The following is a 20,656-nucleotide window of genomic DNA, read 5'->3' on the forward strand; positions in this document are numbered from 1 at the left end:
AAATATCATCTTTGTGATATTAACATATACACAAAGAACTTCAGAGGAATAAGATTATAATCAGTACGTCATCAATCACTCCCCCAAATTTTTAAATTTTCAACAAATTTAAATCTGAGCCTCTCACACAGTCTTCTAATGTGGCTCAGTGGTAAAGAATCCACCAGCAATGCAGGAAACGCTGGTTGGATCCCTGGGTCGGGACGACCAACTGGAGGAGGAAATGGCAACCCACTCCAGTATTCTTACTGAAAAAATCCCACGGGCAGAGGAGTCTGGTGGGCTACAGTCCATAGGGTCACAAAGAATCGGACAAGACTTAGCAACTGAGCACGCACACAATCTTGCCTTACAGTAGACTTATTGAATAATGACCCCCACCTGTGCTTCTCTAATTTATAAAACATATTCTTCATTATTAAATCTTCTAAAGGTACTGGAGCAGATCAAGCTGAAAGTTTCTACGACATTACTCCTTACAAAAAAATGTTAAGTAATTGCAGCTGAAAAGACTATTCAAGCTCTTCATCCTCCACTCATGGGCTCCTTAAACTTATCCTACATTTAATGACCATCATCCAGAATACCTGGGCAGGGACCTGGGGCAGAGCCATCAACTTATCTTCTTCAGAAAGCAAGTTGTTAAATTTTCTCTTCATGTCCTCATCCTGTGAAGAAATGGAAAACCTAAGTAGGCTGTGAATGCTGGAAAGAAAGCTCCTGAAAGGCAGGGCCAGGATGCTCCCGGAAACAGAGAAGTGGGCTAAGATGGGGGTGGAGGGGAGAAAAAGGAACAGTCTAATCAGCAGTCAACACTCAGTCAACATGGGCTCAGCCAAACTCACACACCCTAAGTGCCCCAGGTGGGTCAGAGAGAACCACAGGCCTCAGTGGTCAAAGGCTTTCAGAATAAGCATCCCAGATCCTGAGAGACGGCAATCAGGAAGCCAGATACTGGGGTTGGCTCCATGCTGCTCTGCACATCTTTCCAGCAGGTGCCCCCTTCCTACTGCCAACAACAAAGCCTGTTACCAGGGCCACCCCAACAAAGCAACCCTGCACCCTAGAAAATTCACCAAGCAAGCACTGTATGAGTTCTAAGAAGGATGGCAAGCCTGCAATACCCCAGAGTTAATGAGAGGAAAAAGTGAACAGGTGCTTCCTGCTGCTAGAGATGGAAATGAGGCGTGGGGCAGTGCACATAGACACCCCTGCCCACCTCCCTAGATGCTCACTTCTTCAGGGCTTAAAGATTTGCCCACCAGGAGAGGTGGCCTGGTGTAGCTTCCCCCTTCAGAAACGTGAAATGCCACATGGTTAGGAATGTGGACACTGGGGCCAGCTGAAAGCTGAGCTCAGCCGTTGCAAGTAGCACGTGCAGAATACAGTCCCAGAGCAGCTCGTTTCCAAATCCCCATGTATCTTCCCATGCCAGCCCTCCCCTACTCCTCCCACTATGTACTGGCATACAAAGTGCACCGTCGGGGACGAGGGGGAGGAAGGACCAAGGAGTGAAGGCCTCAACATTCAGCAGTTTGACTGCAGAAAACGTAACGCACAAGATCAGTCTACCTGTTCTACATGTCAGTTCAGTTCAGTCACTCAGTCGTGTCCGACTCTTTGCGACCCCACGGACTGCAGCAGACCAGGCTTCCCTGTGTATCACCAACTCCCGGAGTTTACTCAAACTCAGGTCCATTGAGTCGGTGATGCCATCCAACCATCTCATCCTCTACATTTAGCAGCTAGAATCACCTGCCTCCATCACTCTGTTTATTGAGCTACTCAGTGTTGCTCCCCATTGCCCAAGCACCAAGTTCATCCACACTCTCCTCTAGGATCTCACTTCTCGGGCCAGGCCACCCTCAAAGGTCCACCCCTTATTTCCTCCTATACCTGCTCACAGCCTCTACCGGGAACGCCCCCTGTGCCTTCCTGCCCACCCACCCCACCCACCTCTCTCTTTCACCCAGTGAACAAACAGCTTACGGGGACCCTTGGGCGCCAGGCACCGTAATAAGCACAGGGGCCTCTGTATCAGAGGGGCTCAATCAATGTTGAAAATGCTATTCACCCATCGTTATGGCAACTGAATTGTTGTTATGACTGAATTGTGTGAGTTATGACTGAATTGTATCCCCTCCCCCTTTCCCCCCTTACATGCTGAAGCCCAACCCCCAGTATTGTGACTACTTGGAGACAGGGCCTTTGCACAGATAATTAAGTTAAAATGAGGTTCTTAGCTTAAATATAAGACATGACACCATACAACTCCTAGAAGAGAATATAGGCAAAACATTCTCTGATATAAATTGTACTGGTGTTTTCTTAGGTTAGTCTCCCAAAGCAATAGAAATAAAAGCAAAAATAAATGGATGTGAACTTATCAAACTTAACAAGCTTCTGTACAGCAAAGGAAACCATGAACAGAACTGAAGGACAGCCTATGAACTGGGAGAAAATATTTGCAAATGATGTGACAAGGGCTTAATTTCCAAAACATACGAACGAACAGCTCACACAACTCAGTAATAACAACAACAACAAAAACCCAGTCAAAAAATGAGCAAAACACTTAAATAGGTATTTCTTCCAAAGAAGACATGCAGATGGCCAACAGGCACATCAAAAGATGCTCCACATGGCTAATTATTAGAGAAATGCAAATCAAAACTACAATGCGGTACCACCTCACACAGGTTAGAATGGCCATCATTAAAAAGTCTATAAATAATAAATGCTGGAAAGGGTGTGCAGAAAAGGGAACCCTCCCACACTGTTGGCGGGAATATAAACTGGAGCAGCCACTATGGAAAATAGTATGCAGGTTCCTCTCAAAAAACTAAAAATAGTTGCTATATGTGCCAGCATTCCCACTCCTGGGCATATATCTGTACAAGGCAAGAATCCGCCTGCCAATGCGGGAGACATAAGAGACTTGGGTTCTATCCCTGGGTCAGGAAGATTCCCTGGAGTAGGAAATCACAACCGCTCCAGTATTCTTGCCTGGGAAATTCCATGGACAGAGGAGTCTGGCAGGCCAAAGTGCATGGGGCCACAAAGAGTAGGACACAACTGAGTGCGCACACACCCACAACTCAAAAAGATACATGCATCCCTAAATTGGACACTGTTAATGACAAGAAAGAATGACAAGATTCATATTCTTTGGACAAATAGTCCAGTGCCAGATCCACAAAATCATTTAGTTTCTTCAAAAATGCTGACTTTCCCAAAATAAAACCTAAACTGTCACTAACAGGTGATTTATGTGGGCCGTCGGCATCCTTGTCCCCACTGAATGTTCACTCCACCTTTTGCTGGAAAAATAAAGCATGGACAAAAGAGCATTCAAGTGAGACCCCTGTGGCAGGGCTGAACTTCACCTTCTCCTTGGCTGTTAACAACAATTTTCTTTTGAGACAAAAAGTTAAAGAAAAATAGGCTACGCTTGTTTGTACATTCTGGGTGGATGTAAATCCTGTTCCCAGGCCTAACTGGCAAGCTCTGTTTTTTTCAAGACTAACAGCTCCTCCACCTCCATATCTGGCCCCCAGGAGTTTCCCTATTAAGGCATATGAAAAGAGCCAAGAGGAATGTTTTTCTTTTTCATCAAAATTAAGTCCCCACATGCAAAGGCACCCTTTGTTTCCAAATTCCTTTTCTCCAGGGTCCTACAGTTTCAAATCTGTGTGGTCTATTAAGTGCTAAATCATCGGACAGATTTTTTTTTTTCCTGGGGGGGGGGGGGAGGCGGGGCGGGGGACTGCTGTTTCCAGGGCAACATCCCAAACATATACATCAACTTTTTTTTTTTATTGTAGGGATTTCTTGTTCTCAACCTGAGCTGGCCTGAGCTGAGGGTTGGAAGACAGAAAGAATAAGGACAGTCTTCCCAGAGCCCCAGAAGCACAGTGCTGAGACTGGATGGCCCCAGGAGTTCCTGGACTAGAAATTCCCAGAGTATCTGAGCCTCCAGCTCAAGCAACCTGGTTAAGTCCCCCATCCATCCCCACAAGTAACAGAGACCAAATGCAAGTTAACAGAAAGGGGTATGGCTGGCTGTGCTGAAAGGAACTCCACTACACAGGCCTGGCATCTGTCAGAGAGCCTGCCCAAGGCTGTAGTGAATTCTAAAACCAAAGACTAGCCCAGCAAAGGCACAAAGGGCTTCCAACTCCAGTAGCTTGAATGAAGTCAACGCATAATCTAATGGGAGCCGCAACCCCCAGCAGGGACACAGAGGTAATGCAGACTTGAAAGGCGCAGGTGACAATCTGCTAAGAGCATGTTTGCTCACCATGAACAGGAAGCAGGACCCCCTCATACCCGTTCACTTGGGCTTAAGAAATAGCCAGGTTCTCCCCGCACAAGGCTACTCCCCTCCTCCCACCCGTTTCCATGATCTAAGGTTGAAGATGGCGAGAACGCAGCTCACCCCATCTGTCTGAGGTAAGGGGTGTGAGAGAAGTGAAGGACGCAGCCGGGGTGGAGGTTCGGAGCTACAACCACCTCTCAAAGGAACAGAACAGAACACAACTGAACTGCAGACTCGGAGAAGAACAGCGGAACCAGGATAGGCCATAGGAGAGCTTGTTCATCCAAGTCAAGCTGTAAAGCCTGCACACAAACGCAAGACATGCCCACACTCACACCCACAGACATAAATACGCACCTCCACCCAGCTACAGCTCAGTCTTGAAAAATGGCATTAAACAGACCCAACCAAACAAACGTGTGTTTTCATCTTCTTCCCCATCTCTCGGGCACAGTTCAGGGTTGCCTGGGTATTTCAGGCGGGCAGCCACTGCCCCATACACACCTGAAGCCACGGGTGTCTTAAAGCCTCTTCTGTCGTAAAACGCGCCTTTGGATCCACTATCAACAACTTCTTGACGAGATCCAGAGCTAAAGCAGTAAGATAATTTGGCAAACCACAGTGAGAAGGATAAAAACATTAAATCAACAAAATGAGAGTGTGCCAGAATCACAGGCCAACATCCAGAAAGAGGAGAGAGGGGCTGAGGTCACAGTGAGTCAGCAGACACAGCGAGCAGGGCCCCCTGGTCCTCCCCACTTTCGCTATTTGTCCGAAGACTTTAGAACACCAGGAACGCCATGATGGTCCCCATGGCTCCCTGCTCAGATATCACAACTTCTTAACTCTCTGTTCCTGGTCCCCTTACTGGACTCAAATTCAAACTAATTAAAGCTGAACTTCCCCCAGTTCTAAAACACTCAGGATGTTCAGCCAACTCTCTCTGAGACCCACGGAGTGATGGAGAGAGTTCCTTAGCCAGGGAGAGCTCTCTCCTAGGAATCGCAGGCTTGGCAGAAACAAAGCTGGACTGTCCAGCAACAAGTGGAGGCTGGCTGTATATTATTGCAACAGTGTTATTCATCAGATGTTCTGACACTTAGCACAATCCTCTGTGTTACATTGTTTGACATTTAGTTTTAGTTTTCTATTTTTTCTTTTGAGAATTACAAAGTTACCCTTTTAAGTTCTAAAACACAGAATAACAAGTTACATTTAGCTTTTGCTGTGCTTACTACTTCAAAGGAAACCTTGTAACTAAAAAGTTACCCATTATTTTGCACCCTTAAATAGATACCAGGCACAGTGAGTATATTACAGGTAACCCTCACAAAACCTCCTTAAAACAGAGGTTTATTGTGCCCTCTTTTAGAAATTAACAAACAGGAGACCCAGAGACGTTAAGTAACTTGCCTAAGGTCACAAAGCTAAAAAGTACATCAGCCTGGCTCTGGAGCCCAAGTTCCCAATAACTTCCTTGGCCTCTAAAATGGTGCAAAAACTAACAGAAAATAAGAACAGGATCGACAGGAGAAAACATCACAGAATTTGAAAATAGACTCCCATCACAGCACACATACATTTGAGCAAACCAAAATTCTGAACTCTTTCGTATCCATACCCTTCTCTGAGACCTCGGCCCAGACTTCAGGAATGAAGTTGTATTTTCCACTGGTGATCTGATCCTTCAATGACACTTGAGTCTTATGCTCAGAGAAAGGTGGATACCCACTGAGGCTTCATATTGGTAGAGAGAGAAAGGAAAAGAAGTCAAGTGGCATTCTCAGTGGCATTCAGATATATCGATTTTTTTTTCAGCATAATGAAAACTCAGGTATTGTTTTAAATCAATGGTCCAAATAAAGTGACCTAAATTAAACACAAGCTCTCTAACTGGACACATTTCTGATTTCACCTTAATACCACCAACCACAGTCTGAAGCGATAAAACCTTTTTCTTACCAAATGAAAAGAATAACTCCTAAACTCCAGCAGTCCACAGCACGGTTATATCCCGCAGTTCCAAAGGAATTAAGAACCTCTGGAGCCAGGTAGGTGGGGGTACCACATAAGGTTCTCATCAGAGAGGTCTCCCCCAAAATCTTGGACTGCCCAAAATCAGTAATCTAAAATAAGGACAAAAGGGCATCTCTTTTAATGTCATGAAATAAAAAGTAACGTAGTCTGCCAATTCAAAAAAGACATGAAGGTTACAATAGTTCCTAGCCTATGGTTCATACCACTGTTAATCTGGACTCTACACATTCTTGTCTTCGTAAGGTAATTTTTAAAAAATATTTTTATTTATTTGGCTGTGCTGAGTTTTATAGTTGTGGCATCTAGTTCCCCAACCAGGGATCAAACCCTGGACCCCCTGCATTGGAAGAACAGAGTCTTAGCCACTGGACCCCCAGGAGAGCCCTGTAAGGTGATTTTAAATCTTGCAAGTTATTTAATTTTGCTTAAATAAAAATTCCTGAGCCAAGGAACTTTAAGGCTCAGGTTTTCTCCCAACATAGATCTGTATTCTCTGTAACCTTACAAAAGGCTAATAACCCTTAACAGACACTCTGGAAGTCTAGTTATTCCTGATTCTTCTTAGATCCCAGTTTTTCAATGTTGGCTGCAAACGGGAATACTGAGGAGCTGGGGAAAAATACTTCACCTGGGTGCCACCTACAGCAATTCTAAGGTGCAGGCTTAGTGTCATGTTTTTTTTTGTTTTTTTCCTATAAATCAACAGGGGATTCTCAAATGAAGCCAGGCCGGAAGTACTATCTTAGACAGAGGAAGACAGGGGATGTGTTTCCCCCATCTAGACCCTTCCTTCCTGTCTCTGAAGATGAAAGTGGCTTGTACACATGGAGCTCAATAAGTGCTCATTTGCATCTTCACTGGAGCAGTACCACCTGGATCCTAGAAGAATGGCTAAGAATGGAAATGTCAAATTCCTTACCTTTTTAGGCTCCCACTTTTTACTTGATGAATTTGAAAACAGTTTCTGAACAGAAACCTACTGGAGTGGCCACATACAGAGCATAAATTTCTTACCTTTATAAGGCAGTCTTCTTTTGGGGATGACAGTAGGACATTCTCTGGCTTTAAGTCCCGATGTATAATGCCATTTTCATGAAGGTACTACACAGAGAGGAGTAACCCTTAGATTTATGGAGTAGGTACGTGAGACAGACACACACACCTTATAGCTGGATGAAACGATGTCATTTTACAACCACACTCCCAAATCATAGAAAACCACTGGATAAATGGACTACTATTTACAAATCTGTTTGCAAGAAAATTTTTAAAAAGTAGAAAAAGGCAACTTATGACAGTAGACCTTTAATTTCACTCTTCAAGATAATAACTATTCCTTCACGTTAGCAGAAATAGGTGTCAGTTTCAATAATAAAAATGCAACAGGTGACATAAAATATTTGGGGACTATTTAAACTATAAAAATCCTACCAGAAGAGTATATTTGTTGATTCCACTTCTGAGAATATTTTTAAGGGGACTCTATAAAGTACACATATGTAAATTATCTGAACACCTAGAGTTAACATATTCCTTGATGCAAGATCAGTCTTTGAAAACTCGATGACTGAAATAGAATGGTTTCTAAACATCATAAATAGAATGATGTTTCTCTGTGTACTCATTTTTATATACCAAGTCATATTTCTTTAGGAAAAAAAGAATTTCCCACTGATCTGTATTCAATTCACCTTAATATTCTTGGTATAAGGTTGGGAGCAAACCACCTGGGTCCCAGGTGACTCAGTTGATAAAGCATCTGCCTGCAATGCAGGAGACCCGGGTTCAATCCCTGGGTCGGGAAGATCCCCTGGAAAAGGAAAAGGCACCCCACTCCAGCATTCTTGCCTGGGAAATCCCACGGAAAGAGGAGCCTGGCGGGCTACAGTCCATGGGGCCACAGGAGTTGGACATAACTTAGCAACTAAAGCACCACAAACCATGAAGAGAGCAAAACACCGGTTAGATTGATAACAGCAGATACTGCACGCGATCCTAACCAAACTGCCGAGAAGTGATGTCTGGCAGAAACCAACACCATTCTATAAAGCAATTATGCTTCAATTAAAAACTAAATTTTAAAAATTAAAAAAATTAAAATCACTGGTTAGGTGTTTATGGGCTTCAGGTTTCTCTGGATACCCCTCTGGCCTAGAGCAAAATACCTCCAAAACACTGAGAAAGTAACTTGGTGAAACCCCCTGGCTGGGCACCCAGGTAGACCAGCTCCTGAAAAACCTCCCTCAAGGCTCACTCAGTACAACAGCTGCTCCCAATCCCTATGTTTCTTGCACAGAGGAACATTCTCAAGGGAAGAGACCTTGGTGAGAATCCCCACAACATCTGGGTTGAGAAAGGGTGATGTTCTTTGAAGCATGCAGGGTGCCATCAGCCATTCACCCCAACACCTGCCCCGAATACTGAAGAGAAGGCAGTATACATGTCTGCCCGTGTGCCTGCTGCAGCACTGAAAAAACCACATTACCATGTGTAAGTTCAGCTCAGTTCAGTCGCTCAGTCGTGTCCAACTCTTTGCGACCCCATGGACTGCAGCAGGCCAGGCCTCCCGGTCCATCACCAACTCCTGGAGTTTACTCAAACTCAAGTCCATTGAGTTGGTGATGCCATCCAACCATCTCATCCTCTGTTGTCCCCTTCCCCTCCCACCTTCAGTCTTTCCCAGCACCAGGGTTTTTTCCAATGAGTCAGTTCTTCACATCAGGTGGCCAAAGTATTGGAGTTTCAGCTTCAGCATCAGTCCTTCCAATGAATATTCAGGACTGATCTCCTTTAGGATGGACTGGGTGGATACAGATAGTTAATGGGAAGTTGCTGTGTAGCATAGGGGGGTCAGTCTGGTGCTCTGGGACAACTTACAGGGGGTGAGAGAGAGATTCAAGAGGGAGGGGATGTGTGTATACCTATGGCTGATTCACGTTGATGTATGACAAACCAACACAACATTGTAAAGCAATTATCTTCCAATTAAAAATAAATAAATGGGAGAAAAAAAAAAAAACAGGATGCTACAGATGAAGGAAACCCCTAGCACTGTGCCACAGGGGAGTGATCCATCCTCACACCTGCCCAGCTGCCCCCTCACCCCTGCCCCAGAGGTAAGGGGGATTTCTGCAAGGACCAGACACAGTAGAGATCCCTGCCCTCCAGAAAAACCTCCTAGCTAAAGAGAAGCCGTGTGGGACCATGTGTTTATTTCTTTAACTTCCTTATTTTTTTTTTTCTAAACTTCACAGCAAAAGCTTTCTCATCTGAGTCAAAGGGGTGGGGTGTTTTTGCCAAGAACAGAACAACCCACACACAGACTCTGCTCTCTGGGCTTTTATCCCTGGTCCCTCATTTTCTGCCAACTCGGAGAGTAACTCACCTAAAAGAAAGCTGTCAAAAGCACCAAGGGCTTCTCTTACCTGCACAGCCAGGAGCATCTGGTAAAAATAGAGCTTGCACGTGGCTTCTTTCAGGCGCTGACGCCCCGCCACCCTGTCGAACAGCTCTCCTCCTTCCATCCTGAAACACAGGGGCAAAGCAGGGCTTCATTCCTAGAGGGAAGCTCACTTGGAGGGACGATAACAACACAAACAAACTCGTCAAGACAAGCAAAGTGGTTCATCCACTCTCGGCTCCCACTTGTCAAGGCAATGAGGTAATAAGCCACATTCACAATGAAGACATGTCTGTCGGAAACTGAGGCGCAAGGAAAGAGGGGGGAAGAGAGTGGTGGGCACTGGACACACTTGGGGAGCTTTCAGGAAATCTGATGCAACAGACTGGAGGCAGACCCCAGGGGTCTGCATTTTTATTGTGCACCCAGGTGGTTCCGAGACTGGTGTCGAGGAGAAAGCAGGAGCCCGTGACCTGACAACTGGGTCTGAATTTCAGCTCCACCACCTCCCAGCTGTGGGACTTGGGGCGACTTATGCAACCTCTCTGAGCTTGTTTCTAAACCCATTCAAAAAAATGGGGATAAAACGCCACCTATCTTAATGGCTGCTGTAAAAATTAAGAGATTAACTGCTGTAGGTAAAGCATCTGGCACAGTGGAGGTGCTTGGCCAGATTATCCAATCCCTCTGCAATTCAGTTCCCATTTCTGTAAAGTGGAGCTAAAGACAATAACTAACTCACCACTTCACTGATGTGACTTACGTGACTTTTTCACTTATGTGACTTCCCCGGTGGCTCGGACAGTAAAAGCGCCTGCCTACAATCCGGGAGACTCAGGTTCGATCCCTGGGTCGGGAAGATCCCCCGGAGAAGAAAATGGCAACCCACTCCAGTATTCTTGCCTGGAAAATCCCAAGGACAGAGGGGCCTGGTGGGCCCCAGTCCACGGGGTCACAGAGAGTCAGACACGACTGAACGACTTCACTGCTACAACTCGCCACTAACTTGCATGTAACCTGGATGACAGTTATGCAGGTTACATGAGTCAATCCCAGTGGAGTGCTTACAGCAGGTTTTGGTCTCATTACTACCAGTTACTGCTATTGTATTATTACAACTATTATTAAGCTATTTCTTTAAATTTATCTAACTGAGCCAGGTCTTAGTTGCAGCACGCAGGATCTTTGAACTTCATTGCAACATGTGGAATCTAGTTCCCTGACCAGGAATTGAACCCAGGCACCCTGCCTTGGGAGCACGGAGTCTTAGCCTCTGGGTCACCGGGGAAGTCCCAAACTGTTTTAATGAGATCCAGTCAGATAATAATCTCCTATTTCATAGCAACAGATACTCCCTCAAGCACTTCAAGGGCTGTCCAGTCTCTCCTGGCACTACGACTGGCCTGCTGTTTACTTTATAATCTTCATGGTCAGCCAGCACAGCCACTGTTGGCCACTCAGGAGTCAGGCCCAGCCTGTCTGCCATGATGGCCAGCCCCAGAAGCACTGTACACTTATGCAGAATGGACACCAAGGCAGGCCTCTTTCAGGAATGAGACAGCAGACGGTTGTAATCACACCAAGTAAACCTGCAGGTAAACCAGCACCTGAGAGACACTCAGGTGTCGCCCTGGCACAGCGACCCTGAGCAGCAAGGGCCCCCCAGGCGACTTCAGAGTGATAACATGCACCTGTGTTTGAGCTCCAAGCGTGCCACGCACTCTGCTGCAGGCCTTCCAGCCCTCGGAGCACTTGATCCTTATGACTGCGCAGGGAGCTCTCACTATTACTTAACACTAGGAATATGAGACTCAGACAGGTGAAGTCAACAAACCCATGGGTAGACAGCTAGTCACCAGCAGAGTGGGCTTCAAACCCAGGCCTCAGATCCACCTGCCTTTGGAAACATTAGAGTGCTTTTAGAATTGACACTAACCCCCTGTGCTTGTTTTACGGGCCACCCCCCACATACACACGCTGAGGGTCCTCAGGATGAGAAATGCAGGCCAGCATTAGACCCTTGGGTGGTTTATAAGCATTTAAATGGAAACAAATTTTAAAAAGTTTGCTACTTACAATTCCAAAACAATATAATAATCTTCGGCATCAAAAAAGTCTTTAATCTTGATGATACAAGGCTAAAAGGGGGAAAAGAGAAAAAATAGTTAAGAAGCTCCCCAAGAGGAAAACTACAAGAGCAGAACTTGGGACACCCACCCCAGGTGTCCAGGAGGCCAAGCCCAGGCCTCTGGTCCTTGCCTCGGGATTCTCTGAAGTTGATGCAGGGGAGAGGCACGCATGTGTCCTCAGTCGCTCAGTCGAGTCTGACTCTCTGCAACCCTGTGGACTACAGTCCACCAGGCTCCTCTGTCCATGGGATTCTCCAGGCAAGAACACTGCAGTGGGTTGCCATGCCCTCCTCCAAGGGATCTTCCCGATCCAGGGAACGAACCTGCGTCTCTAAAGTCTCCTGCTTTGGCAGGTGGGTTCTTTACCACTCGCACCACCTGGGAAGCCCGCAGGGGAGGAGACAGAACGCTAACTTGGCTGGCTCCTTTGTGAGAACACACAATAAGCTCTCCACCCCACCAAACTGACAAGGGAGCAGTCCATGCCTCGCATTTGACGCTGGCGCCAAGGGTGGAAGGCCAGCCTCTCCCCAGTCTTCCTCCTCCCTGTCCCAGAGCACAGGGACGCAAGGACACCTAAGAAACCTGGGAGCCGGACAAGGAGCACAGGGAAACGAAGCCCAGGTGGGGAGCCCAGCCGTGGTGCCAGACAGCAGGGCCATCAGCACACGCACCTGGCACCACAGGCAACCCATGAGACAAGGTCCTCCACTTTCCAAGCAAGAGGGCAATGCTAGTTTCAGAAGAATTCAAAAGCACATGTGTGGTGGAGGGGAGAGAGAGAGATACATACACACACACACACACACACACTTGTGGCTGAGAGTCTGTGACCTCTGATCAATGCTGGGTGCATCTGCTAAACAACAAGGGAGAACAGTATCATACATTTAAGGCATATAACACCCCTATTGTTTTTTCTAGTACAAAGGATGGACAGTAAAGCTAGTGGTCAGGGTAGATACAAGAACTGGTGAGTGTCAAGGACAAACACTCCTACCCACCAGGGAAAAGGATTCTGGCTATGACAATCAAAAGGAAAAGAGCAATAAGATTTTTAGACTGTATTTTTTCATCAAAATCTCGATTTTTACTGTCATATCTATTCACTTTACATTTTTCAATTTTCGATTAAAAAGACCAAAAACCTACCAGAGTGGGTGGGTTTGCATTTTCCTGCAAAGCACATTTCATCCCTTCCATCGCTGATTAAAATCCCCGAAGTGATACCTCCCCACAGTGAACTGTTAAGACAGCGGTGAATGGACGCCCCACCGCCTCCCCCAGCATGATGGACCTTGGAAACACAAGGCCAAGTGGAAAGGGCAAGTCTCAAAACACTTCTGAGTATGAGGTAAATTCGACAGTATGATCAAGTTTCTTCATTCTTAAATTCATGGCAAGCTCAAAGATGTTCATCTTAACCGGTTCACTTTACCACTTTCATTTATTACATGTGTCAAATATAATTTTAAATTATTTTAAGCCAGAAAGGGAGAAGAGTGAGAGGAGGGAAGGAGGGAAAAAAAGGAAACAGAAACCCTTCGGCACCTTGCGGCTGAAGAGGCTGCAGCCCAACTTCTCAGCGGGGATTACCAGCCCCTTCCAGACCCAGCCTCGTCCTGCCCCCACCACCACCCAGCCTCATCTCCTTCTGCCCGGCCCAAACATCCTCCTCTCCTCCTCTCCAGGCCACAAAACTCCCCATCCACCCCAGGCTCTCTCCCCACATCACATCTTTGCTCACACTACCCTCCAGCCTGGTGATCCAGCCTTCTGGGCGCACTTGGCCTCAGGTATCAAGCCCCAGCTCAAAGTCCCCATGGATTTTTTTTGCCACACCACACTCTGTAGCGTGTGAGTCTTAGTTCCCCAACCAGGAATGAAACCTGCGTCCGCTGGATGGCAGATTCTTAACCAGGACCACCAGGGAAGCCCCCCAACTTCCACAGTTTGGATCTATACTTCTTGCAGTGGCACTCATCTGTGTGGAAACTGACACCCAACACAAGTCTTTCAGCAGGTACTGCATGGGCTGAGTCAATGAGTCAGTCTTCTTCATCTTCCCAGGACCAACACTCAACAGAACAGCTGGCACACGGGGGAAACTCACCTGCTGTCCGGTTTAATACCATTAACATCAACAACAGACACAAGCACCCACTGAGGGTGGGTCCTGATGGCCATGTTTTGGTCATGGATTCCACAGCCATGGGGTCAGGCTGACAGCAAACCATTTCCACCTCTCCTTACCTGTGATCATTGTATACTTGGCTGTGCAGGACCACCTGTTATTGTCACGATGATGGAAACACTAAAAATGCACTGCAGCATCACATTAAGAGGGACAGAAAAGAGCTGAGGGACTTTCCTGGCAGTCCAGTGCCTAAGACTTCGCGCTTTGGGGATGAGGGTTCGATCCCTGGTTGAGGAACTAAGATCTTACATGCCACGTGGCCGAAAATAAAAATAAATGAAAAAGGAGAGCTAAAATTCTCTTGCAACAGAATGACAACAAGCTATTATTGTTGATAAGCCAAGAGACAGCAGTTTATGCATTAATAAATCATGTAGAAATAACAGAGGTAAATTCTTCTTTAAAAAAAGCTGAAAAAAATTTTAAATGAAGGGAAGGCGATTAGGAAGGAAGTAAAGCTGCTACTTATAAACCTTTTAGCATTATCTGACTCCAGAATATACACCTGTGACATCTTTTTCTTTTGGCCACAAGGCAAAAGGATCTTAGTTCCCTGACCAGAGATCGAACCCTCATCCCCTAGCACTGGAAGTGCAGCGTCTTAACCACTGGACCGCCAGGGAAGTCCATAGCAAAATGAAAGGAAAGGCAGAAGAAAAGACAGACATGGAAAAGGAACAGGAGAGGAAGGACTGGGAACTGCCTGGTCTGTTTGGCCAGTGCCACTCTGGGAACGGGGCGGGGGCGGCCAGCAGCTGACAGAGCATGCAGAGCCGCCACTAGACTGTCTCCAGTCCCCCCAGCTCTGGGGCCACAGGCTGCAGCTGCCACAGCTGAAAGTGTCTCTCAGAAACCAGAGGCCACCCACCCAGACCCTCCACTTAGGCCCTACAGGGCGGAGGGTAGGGAACTGCAGATCGCTGCCATGCCCCACGTGTGCTTCCTGTGCTGAGAGCTTTGTCTGCGTGTTCGGTCGCTCAGTCATGTCCGACTCTTTGCAACTCTACGGCCCGTAGCTCACCAGGCTCCTCTGTCCATAGGATTCTCCAGACAAGAATACTGGAATGGGCTGCCATTTCCCTTCTCCAGGGGATCTTCCCGACCCAGGGGTTGAACCTGGTTCTCCAGCGTGTCCTGCACTGCAGGCAGATTCTTTACCACTGAGCCATCTGGGAAGTCCTGAAAGCTTTAGAAGCATATATCCAAGTCTCATCGACCTTTGAGGTTCAGTATCCTATGATCTCCAGGGACAGACAAGGGAGCAGAAGCTCTGCAAAGTGAAATGACCTGCTCACGAGGGATGGGAACCCAGGTCTGTCTCCCCACTAGACTAAAGCCATATAAGAGGAGAGATGGCCAAGTCTATCTGTGCTGACTGCCTGGGGCCTAGAAAACAGGCTGGCACCATAAACATTTGACAATTGATAAATCAGTACCTGACTCCAAAGGCCAGGGTCTACTGGACCTCATACTAGGCTCTACTCACTGTCCCCAAATGTCCAAATGCACTCATGTGCCCATCTCTACTTCCCAAGGACTCCCAAGTGCCCTTATAAATTGCCAACAAAAATCTCCAAGGATCGTTTTTAGAGTTTTAAATTCCTCTCTTCTGCAGCAGACATTGGATTTGTATAAATGTTATGTTTGGGGATCTTCTGACATCAGAGAAAATTCTCTGAGGATTCTAAGTGTTTATCTTTGGGGGATGTTTGAAGCAACCCCACCCTGGAAAATTAGAGGGTTCCTCTCTTTAACGACATTCCAGATCCCATGGAAAAAAGGGGGGCAAAGGCAGGGGAGAGGTGGAAGTTGCAAGGCATTAGAAGAAAGCCAAACAGGAAGTTCAGCCACTCACACTCTCATGGGTCTTCAGATCCACCACAAATTCTAAAGGAACCTACTGAATTACTGTGTCCATGGGATGTTGGTCTTAGTTTCTATTTGTCATTAGGAGGATCTGACCAGGTCAGAGAAGGGAGAAGAAACCTTTTGTAGTTCGGAGGTTAAGAACCAGAATCAGACAATCCAGGGGTCCCCAACCCATGGGAACTGGGCCATATGGCAGGAGCTGAGCAGTGGGCAAAGGAGCAGTTTCACTTGTCCTTACGGCTGCTCCCCATCAATCGAATGACCGCCCACTGGTTCTGTATTATGGTGAACTGTATCATGATTTCATTATATATCACAATGTAATAATAATAGAAATATAAAGAACACAATAAATGCAATGCACTTGAATCATCCTGAAACCATCCTCCACTCACCCCGGGTTCGCAAAAAAAATCGTCTTTCATGAAACCAGTTCCTGATGCCAAAAAGGCTGAGGATGGCTGAGATAATTCTCGGCTAGAAGACTGGAGGTCTTATTTCAAGTTTAACTCCGGTGCCCTACCTAGCTCACGACTACATGGGGGCCCACGAATTAATGAAGAAAAACAGAAAGAAGAAAAAGGAAGATGGGAGGAGTCCCATTCATCTAACTTTCTCTTCTCACATCTGTAGACTCTTTCCACTGAGACAAGGTCATGACTGCACAAAAAAGACAGGACCTTTGATGCTCAGTGGGGCCAGAGACACCATTCAAACACTCAGGATGTTGTCATACTTATTGGGTACTCTTGGATACATTTGATTTATTCCAACCAAGGTGAATGGAAATCAGCACCTCCTAAAGGTACTTAAGAGGTATGAAATTCAGGTATAATTAATGTACCAAAAGAGCACTATCTCCCCAAATATAATCAGTTGATCAAGTCCCTATGATAGTATTTAGCAGATTTACTATGTCTTTTGGTTCAGAACTAACTCAGTGGAAAAACAACATAATTAATAATTAAATCTTTTTACAGTATTGTCCTTTCAAAATTTTAGGGTAAAGCTCTTACCAGCTTAACAGCTAATACCATGCATGTATGTATATACACACATGCATACACACAATTAAGGAACCCAGGTTAATACTAGTTTTATTACACTGAAGTGCTTTGCACTCTCCCCATTTTTTGAGATAAAAGAATTTAAGTATGGGTCATTTTTTTACAGTAGTACTTACATGATTTAGTTTCTTCAAAATTTCTATTTCTGTTTCAACATTGAGTGCTGGATCCTTTAATAAAATAACATTAGAGTTTATTAATGATAACAAGAGCCAATATTCAGAAAATGTTTACAGTTAAACTTAGTTGAGTAAAGGCTGCCTGAGTTCCAAACTCAGCACTGTTCTTACAGAGAAATCAAGGATGAATTACACAAAAACTCACCTAAAATCACTTTGCAAAATGCTTGGTAAATAATAAGCCATTCAGTAAGTAACTAGGCTCTATGCCAAGCTCTTTATCTAAAAGGGTCATCTCATGTAAGCCCCATAATCCAAGTGAACTGGGCTCTAAAAGTATTCCCACTTTACAGATGGAACAAGGCTCCAAGAAAGGAAGCCACTTGCTGCAGTTCCCACAGCCAGAAACAAATGTGTTCCCACTGTTCTTACATTGACCTGGTAAGCTCTGCTTGTCTCATCGAACTGAGGAATTGTTTACATTTGTAAAAATAATACAACAAGCAAAAACCAAAAAGAAGAAGGTATTCAATTAAACTGTGTAAAGAAAACATAAAGTCACATTTCTCATAATTGAGCAGAGCCAGGTTCCAATTTCAAATGTAAGCTGAGATATTTACTGAGACTCTAAAGGGAAGGGGAAGCTTCAGGGCAGAAAAGTCGCTCTCCGTTCCAATTCCAGAAGAATGACTCGACCTCATGGGCTACACCCTCTACAAGCAAAGAGGATATAGAATTACATATTTATGTAAAACGGACTTCAGCGAAGAAAGCCAGATGTTTAATTTTAAAAGCTGGCCTCTTCCTGTAAGCCGGTAAACTCATTACCAAGGCCCAGTATACTCTGATGATAAAGAGCTCTAAAGAATCTGATAGGATTTGAAAGATGAAATTAAAACGCAAAATTGTGCTCCAAGTCATTAAGAATCTGGTAGGTTATTTTCTTCCCCCCAAAATGGAAAACAAACCCAGAATCACAGGGGAAAGATCTATAACAAAGTGAACACTGAAAGGAAATTCCTCTTGCTATGTGAGAATGGCATTGTCTAGGGACCAAAAAAAAAAAAAAAATCGATCTTTAAGGAATGTAAAGCATAATAGCCAGAAACAGCTGGCCACAAAGGAAAACGTGACTAGAGGACACGTTTTATATTACTTTGTAGGGTCATATGTTGAAAAACCAATACATTTGGCCACTCCACCAATGCAGTAAGTGTGTATTACAGGAAATGTAAAAAGTGAATGGTTACCATATAAAGGGACCATATAATTTAATTAAGATCTTTTAAAATCTATAAACATGGAGGTATTCATTGCCACATTATCAGGAAGAACAAAGAAATAGAAATTATCTAAATGACTTAAATGATCTAAATGATCAAGCAGAGAAATGGATAAATAAAGTGTGATAAAGTTGGTGAAACAGAGACTCAATCATCCAAAGGATATAGTAAGGAAAAGTTTACGCATTAATGCTTATGTGGAAAAGCAGAATACAAAACTGTATACAATACGATCTCAGCCATCTAGAAACATGAATTCACAGGAACAAAGACTAGAAGGAAAGGGAAAACTGAAAACAGCTGTGGGTTCCAAGGGCGGGGATACAACGGGATTTTTTTTTCCCCTAATTTCCTTTCATTTATTGTAAAAACAATTTTGTAACAACTTGGAAGGAAAAAAAAAAAGTTCCTGCTATGTGTATTATTATATACAACCAAATATTTTTGGAGACAAATTATCTGTAAGTGTTTAGGTTAGTCCAGTATACCCAAAATTTTCCAAAGTTCTTCTGAGCGGTAAATTCTTTACAATGGGGCCAAGTAGCCACCGACACAGGTACTTACTGCCTCTCTCTCAGAGCCGATAGCAAACTTCCTCTTGCTAATGATCTTTATGGCCACTTTCTTACATGTCTTCCTCTCGAAAGCTAGCTTCACCTCACCACAGGCACCGCTAACAGGGAAAAATGCAGAAAGTGATTGACTGTCACAGTGTTTTTAATCCTGAGACCCACCACTCTTGAACTGGCCTGAGCTATTTCAAGTTAAAGACAGTCCATTGTCTCTGTTTACAGAAACCTCACCAGGGTAAGATGTCAAGGGCATAAAGGAACAGGGACCATCCAGCAACACCGAGTCAGCTCCAAATTCCACTTTTTGAGCCGAGCGATATAGACTTAAGTCTTACTGTCCCTCCAGATTGTGAAATGCTCAGAAAGACACTAAAAATAAATCAGAGAGAAATGACTTCTCCCAGAGGCCAGAGAAAGATCAAATACACAACCAAGCCCTAGTTTAAAATGAGTGCCTGCAACAAGGAATAATAAACAGCATCTGCAAATAAATTACTTCCACTCATCCATTTCTCTTTCTTATTCTGTCTTCAAAGGAAGTGCATAAGCAGTTGAAGACATGAATTGCACTGTAAATAAAATCACTAATAAACCAAAAGTACACCAGGAACCTACTTGCAGAAAGCTCCTGAAGATTCACAATTAATTGGGATGCTGATGCTAAAATGCAGGACCGCTACCCAGGATGGCACTCAGTACAGTTAATCAAGTTATCAAGCCCTCATTACCTACCTGAAGTAGATTTTTATAACCACTGGGTTTGGGGATGGGGTGAGGGGGTTGCCAAGACATCTCTTTTTATGTATTGTGTATATACATAAAATTTGCCATTGTAGTCATTTTAAAGTGTACAATTCAGTGGCATTAAGTACATCCACAATGTTGTACAACCATCATCTCTATCAAGTTCCAGAACTTTCTCAGCAGCACAAATGGAAACCCCATCCCCATTCAGTGGTCACTCTCCATTTTTCCTGCCCCTAGCCCCTGGCAACTTCTATTTCTTTCTGTAAAGATTTGCCTGCTTAAAAAAAAAAAAAAAAGATTTGCCTGCTCAGAGTATCTCCCACTAGTAGATTCATACAGTATGTGGTCTTTTTTCTGACTTCTTTTACTTAGAATGTTTTGAAAGTTCATCCATGCTATATAAGTATGTTCATCAGCATGTTCATCCATGCATGCATTAGTATTTCATTCCTTTTTATAGCTAAATAGTAGCCTGTTCTATGGATACATCACATTTTGTTTATCCATTCTCTTGCTGATGGACACTTAGGTTGTTCCCAACTTCTCGCTATTGTGAACAGAGCTGCAATGGAACATTCACGCACAAGATTTTGTTGAACATCTGTTTTCAATCTGGGGGGTATATACCTACAAGGGGAACTGCTGGGTCATATGGTAATTCTATGTTTAACTTTTTGAGACAACATCAAACTATTTCCCACAGTGGCTGTACCATTGTACATTCCCAACAGCAGGGCATAGCGGTTCTAATTTCTCTGCATCCTCACAAATGCCTGTCATTTTCTGTTTCTTTACTATGGTCATCCTAGTGGGTTTGAAGCGGCATCTCACTGTGCTTTTGATTTACACTTGCCTAATGACTAATGACGCTATCTTCTCAAGTGATTTTTGGTCATTTCTATATCTTCTTTTGGAGAA

The 20,656-nt window shown here is 44.7% G+C and overlaps 1 protein-coding gene across 2 annotated transcripts in view; it reads right to left on the reverse strand.

Annotated features, from left to right (window-relative positions):
• Positions 1-20,656, reverse strand: part of CHEK2 (checkpoint kinase 2) — a 36,121-nt gene that overhangs the window by 2,684 nt on the left and 12,781 nt on the right. For both annotated transcript variants that reach the window (XM_020876663.2, XM_020876665.2), the window contains 9 exons: positions 18,984-19,092; positions 17,134-17,187; positions 11,832-11,893; positions 9,781-9,880; positions 7,370-7,456; positions 6,281-6,444; positions 5,940-6,055; positions 4,823-4,908; positions 588-668 (listed from right to left, as the gene is read on the reverse strand). In XM_020876663.2, the coding sequence (XP_020732322.2) occupies positions 588-668; positions 4,823-4,908; positions 5,940-6,055; positions 6,281-6,444; positions 7,370-7,456; positions 9,781-9,880; positions 11,832-11,893; positions 17,134-17,187; positions 18,984-19,092 (859 nt within the window). The remainder of the gene's footprint in view (positions 1-587; positions 669-4,822; positions 4,909-5,939; positions 6,056-6,280; positions 6,445-7,369; positions 7,457-9,780; positions 9,881-11,831; positions 11,894-17,133; positions 17,188-18,983; positions 19,093-20,656) is intronic.

Source organism: Odocoileus virginianus, chromosome 12 (genome assembly GCF_023699985.2).
Source record: "Odocoileus virginianus isolate 20LAN1187 ecotype Illinois chromosome 12, Ovbor_1.2, whole genome shotgun sequence".
Lineage (NCBI taxonomy): Eukaryota > Metazoa > Chordata > Mammalia > Artiodactyla > Cervidae > Odocoileus > Odocoileus virginianus.